The 6828-nt window shown below is 35.8% G+C and overlaps 1 protein-coding gene across 3 annotated transcripts in view; it reads right to left on the bottom strand.

Moving 5' to 3' along the window:
* Positions 1-841: 841 nt before the first annotated feature.
* The window catches only part of PPP2R5E (protein phosphatase 2 regulatory subunit B'epsilon), a 152672-nt gene continuing 146685 nt past the window's right edge, over positions 842-6828 (bottom strand). For 2 of the 3 annotated variants that reach the window (XM_060141711.1, XM_060141718.1), the window contains exons 14-15: positions 5507-5574; positions 842-3489 (exon numbers count right to left, since the gene is read on the bottom strand). In XM_060141711.1, the coding sequence (XP_059997694.1) occupies positions 3440-3489; positions 5507-5574 (118 nt within the window). In that variant the 3' untranslated portion in view covers positions 842-3439. The remainder of the gene's footprint in view (positions 3490-5506; positions 5575-6828) is intronic. The other variant, XM_060141728.1, reaches the window with a different exon arrangement.

Genomic DNA, 6828 nt, shown 5'->3' with positions numbered 1-6828 from the left:
GATGCTAAAATGGTCATGCTTTGAAATACAAAACTGCTAAATTTACAAAGATTTTTCCCTCCCCAAGTCAGAGTTTAACTGAACATGAAACAGTAATTGGTTAACTCTACATGGTTCCAAATCTGATATGATTTAATTAGCCAAGAGAGGAAAGCACACCTAAATCAAATGCTTTACAAAGAAAGCACATCCCATGGTTGGCTACAGATGACACTCCTCTCAACACATCATGATGAGGCCTATGTCCCCTCCACTTGTATCTGAGCAGATCTTGTCATTGTTTGACCAAGAAAATATTACAGAAGTGATGCCATGACAGTTTCTGGGCCCAGGCCTTAAAGTATTGGCAGTGTCCACTTCCTGTCTCTTAAAACACTCATTCCTAGTTGTCATGCTGTGAGGAAGCCCAAGAAGGCATCCCCATAAGGAGGCCCATGTCAAGAAGAACTGAGGCCTCTGGCTGAACCCCAAGCCAACAGCCAGCACCAACTTGCCAACAGCCATATGAGTGAGCCATGTTGGAAATGAATTCTCCTATCCCACTTGATAAACCCAAGTTGATACTTGAATAGCAGAGACAAGACATTATTGCCAAGTCCTGCCCACACCATACATTTGTGAACAAATGTTCTGTCACCAAGTTTTGGGGTAGTTTGTTATCCAGCAATAGACATTGGACCGCTCCCTAATCACAAACTGATTTTCTCAAGTTGAAAGCCTGAACATACCAACCCCACTGCCTCACAGCTACATGGATCACATCTACCATTAGTATGGTTCAAAAAGGCCATGGACATCAGAAACAGACAAACAAACAAATACACACAGCCAGGCACCTGAAAACTCTTCACTGCTTCTTTATTAGGATGCACCCACAGTACAGAACCTCTCACACACCTGTGAAAGGGGAAGGTTACATTTCCCTTTGGGAGCACCTTCATTTTTGTTTCTGTTACCACTTTGAAGAAAGTAAATCATTTTCAAAGAAAGACATTTTAAAACTCCAAATGTTTTAAGACTCGGCTTGCATTTTGTTGTGTTTGAAAAGGAAGTAGCATATTTTAGCCAGCGCTGGAAGATTGCTTTGTGGCATTTTAACTTTAATGTGGATCAGAAGTCTTCACTGTCTGGTTGAACCAGTCTATAATTTTCATATGCAACTTTTCATATCAAAAATGTTTCATTTTTACCTCTACCCACAAACAGATGCTGTTTAAAAAAAACACACACACAACTAAATTTAAAACCAATCATGAACCACAGCATTTCTAACAAGGAAAATGAACTTTTGCTGCCCTCTCCTGCTAAAACAATGAAATACTAAAATACCAAAAGATTTATGAAGCTAAAGCGAAATCCTCAAACCAAAAGCAATGGACATGTCATTCTCATTATACCTCAATCAAAAATCAGACAACAACCAGAAAATGTATTGGTAATATTTATATTTGAAAGTTCCCCATTGATACATGAGGTCTGGATTACAACTTATATACAATAAGTGATTTCCAAAAAAGTAAAGAAAGAGAAGGGAAGGAAGGAAGGAAAGAAAGGAGGGAGGGAGGGAGGGAGGGAAGGAAGGAGGGAGGAAGGGAGGGTAGAAAAGGAAACCTATATTCATAGACATCATAATATGGGATGTTTATTTCCAAGAGAGATACTACTGCTGCTATCGTGCACAAGAAGCAGCAAAAATTAACACTAGATTAAAATTTGCTCAACTTTCTCTCAAGATGCACAATCCTTTTAGAGTTTCAAAATTAAATACTGAGAAATATAAAATGCATTGCCAATATAGCTACTACAAAAATCCTTTGTGGCTCATTCCTTAACTCCACTCAGAGAAGCAGCTGAGCCAGAATATAAAAATAAAAATATTGATGTGCAAATAAAATATCACTGATCATGTCTGGTGCCACCTTTTTGCTACAGGTGACTGTCACTTTGTTGTAACATTGGTAATAGCATCAAAAGAGAGAATCTCTTCATTTCTTGGGCCAGGTCAGTGCATCCAATTAAAGGGAAGAAAAAACAAAACAGAAGAAACAAAACAAAACAAAACAAAACAAAACAAAAACCTCTGAACATTTAAAAATGCCAATAACATCCATACATCTTCCCTTTCCCACCCCCCGATCCCCACAAAAAAATAAAAAAGCTTTTAAAGCTCTAAATATACTTTTTTTTTTCTTTCCATAGTGTGATTGAGCCTAGGGCTATACATTTAAGTATAGCAGGTGCAATTATAAGCAATTCCTAGCTCTGCACCCTGGACTGTCCCACGCATAGAAGGAGGTACAAAATAAATTAAACCCTTCCATTTAGGCAAGCAAGCCCAAGATGAAGGAGCATAACCCTGCTTGTGAGTATCCAGAGGCATTGAGGGTATTATCTATGTCTTACTTTTTTTATTTTTTATTTTATAAAAAACAGATGTCAGGGAGAGCAAAATATAATAAAATTTAAAAGGACGAAAACACTGAAGGAAAACAACTAGAGACACCTGCACAACGAGAAAAGGAATGCATGCTTGATTCAAAGTATGAGATGGGTCAATTCACTCACATGGTTGTTCTAGGCCCACAGCCTAAGGCCTCAGCATCCTTCTAAACCACAGGGTTCTGTTTTTGTTTTTTGTTTTTTCTTCCAAAGACACTCTTAATCCTACCCCTGAAACCAATATGGTAGGGATAAGGTTGGAGTGATCATCACTCACTAACTACAATATTTGCTATTTAAAAAATATATTTATATATAGTTCTGGAAATTAGGAAGCAAACAAAATATAACACAAAGATGCATTTGTCACAATTAACTCAAGTTGCAGCAACAGCAGAAATGTGGGAAAGGACAAAGAGAGGGCTGCTGCAAATGCAGCAAGTACGTCCTTAAATATGTCACATAGTGCAACAGTCAGATTACCTCAGTTACTGTGCATCACTGGACACAACGTGACAAATGCCACATTGTCACTTTCAGTTAAAAAAGAAAAGACAGTGTTTCTTCTCAGAAGTTGCCCTATGAATTTTAGACATATATCTATAATAACTTTAAATATGTCTAAAATTTGGCTTTATTCTTCTCAGTTTGGAATGATCAACATATGAAATTGACATCAAGGATATCGGTGTAGCTCTCACCTTAACTCTGAGCACAGGGTAAGGTGCAAAAAAGGATCCTGGTCTTTCTCATCTCAAATGACTGCATTTCATTCTAATGGGCAGAGATATTTCATAAACCTGTGATTGTAATGTCCTCAATCTAAAAAGATGAATTAATGGCAAACAAAAGTTTATATTATCAAAATTAAATGTAAAGCAGAGTTAAAACTAACAGGCTAAAATCAAAGGGCTAAAGGAGATGATTCGTTACAAATTTATTTTTATCTTTAGCATTTGAACTTGCACCTTTGCTCCAGTACTTTTAAAGTAAGCTGTTTTCATCTTTGGCAGCCTCTGCCAGCTTTACATTGAATTCCCATTAACGTTCCTTAAAAAAAAAAAAAAAAAAAAAGAATCTATTAATTCCATTAAACCATGTTGTGTTTGGTATTGCATATGACTCTTTTACTGCTGTTTCTTTTTCAGAATTAACAATGCCAAATTTTGTTTTTGTTTTACAAAGTTATTGAGATGACAATATCCATAATCAGCTGACTTTTACGCACAAACTGTGACCTGATAATCCTGAAACGCTTAGTAGGGGAGAAAGGTCAGTGGCTTCTTTTTTTCCTTTTTTCTTGTAAAGAATAAAACTGCATATTCTACCTTATATTTTAAATGGAAGGAAGAAAATATACAAGCCCATATTGATACCATATTTCTATTAAGATCAACAACAGTTCATATGTTCCTGTTTGCTACTATCACAATTCAACACATGAACGCAGAATCAGCTCTATACCACGAATACTGCTGGAAGGGATTGTTTAGGATTATCAACTCACTGCTGCCAAGTCCATAACAAGCAAAAGCATCCTGGAAATAAATCCCAAAACACATATCTTTCAGTACATAATAATGCAACTGCTTTAGGTAAGTACATAATGTACACAAGTTTTATCAGCATTTTAACTCCCCAAGATGTAAGCTTCCTCTTTTAAATACAAAGCAGAGGGCCAATAAGATAGATCTATAATACAGCCTTAGATTTTGTTTTTTGTTTTTCTTAAACAATTTGGTCACAATGCACCTTTGATATAAAAGCATTTTTAAACTTTATTATTAACACTCAGGACATTAGGAATTTCCAGATTTTTTCAGTAGCATTTGTAGAACCACTTTTGGTAACAAATACAGTAGTTAGGAACACGCATTCAATTCAGAATGCATAATAATGTTTATCCTGAATCCTTTCTGGCTAAAAACAGGGCTGGCGCTGTGATGGGATATAGAATGAGAATCTACAAAAAACACTGTAATATGTTTCTTTTTTTCCCAGAGGCTTCATCCTCTTTTGCTGGAATACTTTATAAATACATATTAAAAAGTAAGGCAACAACTCCAAACAGTCCAAGCTGTTTGCTCAACTCTATTCCCAATTAGATTCGCAATCCTGGTGATCAATTTCATGGTTGTACTGTTTAGTGTTTGTCTTTCTTATTTCAAAATGGTCCAAAAGGATGTCTTCTGACATTTCTAAAACATCTCTGGTTTGTGTGTTCAATGACGTACATAACTAATACTGGTCAGGTACTGAACCCTATGATGTCCCAGTGCCTGTTTTCAAAGGATTCAAGACATTGATTTGGAGTCACCATAAACTGATGCGTGAATCCAAAATTCCCTTCCCTACTATGTTTATCACCTGCTCTCTTTTACTCCTAATTTTAAAACTAAAGGAGTACCAGGACTACCTGCTTACTGGAAAGATGTTCACTCCAGTGAACAAAACTTTTATCAGGGACCTTTATAATTCACGGCCCCATTCCACGTGGACATTCAACTCATGAAGATGTGCAAAAGGAAAAGATGTCAAATTACAGTCAAGTTACCCAGAGGAGGATGTTATACAAACTTATAAGGAAATGACAGTCTTTTTTTTTTTCCCTTCCTTTACTATAAATACACTTAACAGCTTAGCAGAAAGACAAGCTAAATTTAAGATTGTTCACATTTGAAAATTGTTTCATACTCTCTGCTAATGATAAATAAGGAACTCCCAATAATGGAATTTTAATATACAAATTTCATTGACAGATCTTTGAAGACTGCTTTTTTTTTTCTTTTAAAAGAGGGTTAGAACAATGATTATGTTTGCCAAGTTCTGAGAAGTCCATCTACTGTCCAAACTTTGGACTGAAGTCCTTATTTTTTTTTCCTTTACTTAGAGACAGGTATATACAGTGCTGTTGTAATAATGAAACAAATGTGAAATCTACTGTAAAGTTGCACAATACAGAAAACTGCTGTTCCATCTTCTACTACATAAATGTGTGACTCCACAGGTTAGTAAGGTTGTTGTCATTATTTCTGTTAAGTTGGAATTATCCCATCACGTCTAAGACCTCTCTTTAACTCCAGATCCTCCAGTTTTTTCCACAATTCTTCACGCTCCTTTTCTTTCTTTTTCTCACTGGGGAAAAAATAGAATACAAGGTAAACAACTGAGAAAGTTTAAAGAGATTATCCAACAATAACTGCCCCTTTGACATACTTTTCCCCAGACTTTTTAAAAGGTCTCTGAAAAGTTTGGCATTTTTAGTTTTTTTCTCTCTCGCTTTTTATTTTTTCTTGACACTTATATAGACATTAACTAGAGTAGAAGATGACAAGAATATTTTAATATTTTACATTAATATTCCTTTATACTTAGCTTAATAAAGAAAATTAACTTCAAAATTACCAAGAAAGAAAAATGATGATCATTTTTATGTATCTGTTATCCTAAAACCAATGGTACATTATTCATTTTTACTTTGGGTCTAGTTCAAATCTGATTTTCTTTTTGTCTCCAAATAGTTTCTCAAAAGGGTTGATAGAGATGACACTGATACAAAGAATGTAGTAGGTCAAGAAAATATACTTCCTCTTTATTATTACTCATTTTTCTTACATTATGTATATGTAAACTCTTTAGTAGAATCTTGTTCTTACAAGTATTAAACCACAAAATCCACATTACTAACTTATTTTATACCTATATATATGGACAAATTAAACATTCTTCTGTGATTTCAGTTTTAATTCTGGACAGAACTTTGTTGATATTATTGGGTATTAAATCTGTAACGTTCCAAGCCTTCAAATTTGGCTCAATATCAATTTGACTAATGACTTCCAGAATTTTCAGATTTCACTGTTTGGTAAAATTTACCAAAAAACTAGATGTTCAAAATAGGGTAGGGACTCCCCTGGTGGAGCAGTGGTTAAGAATCCGCCTGCCAGTGCAGGGGACACAGGTTCGAGCCCTGGTCCGGGAAGATCCCACATGCCGTGGAGCAACTAAGCCCGAGCACCACAACTACTGAGCCTGCGCTCTAGAGCCTGCGAGCCACAACTGCTGAAGCCTATGTGCCTAGAGACCGTGCTGCAACAAGAGAAGTCACCACAATGAGAAGCCTGCACACCTCAACGAAGAGTAGCTCCCACTCACCGCAACTAGAGAAAGCTGTGCGCAGCAACGAAGACCCAACACAGCCAAAAATAAACAGATAGATAGACAGATAGACAGATAGATAGATAGATAGATAGAGTAAACAAATTTTATTTTGCCAAGGACATTTTTAGATTACCATATTTTTATAAAATAAAGAACGTTAACTTTAACAACAATGAAGTAGTAAGTACACAAATCGGGAACACATGGCTATACTATACATTAAATAAT

The sequence above is a fragment of the Lagenorhynchus albirostris genome, chromosome 1 (assembly GCF_949774975.1).
Source record: "Lagenorhynchus albirostris chromosome 1, mLagAlb1.1, whole genome shotgun sequence".
In the NCBI taxonomy this organism is placed as follows: domain Eukaryota; kingdom Metazoa; phylum Chordata; class Mammalia; order Artiodactyla; family Delphinidae; genus Lagenorhynchus; species Lagenorhynchus albirostris.
This window is presented reverse-complemented; position numbering and strand designations above follow the sequence as displayed.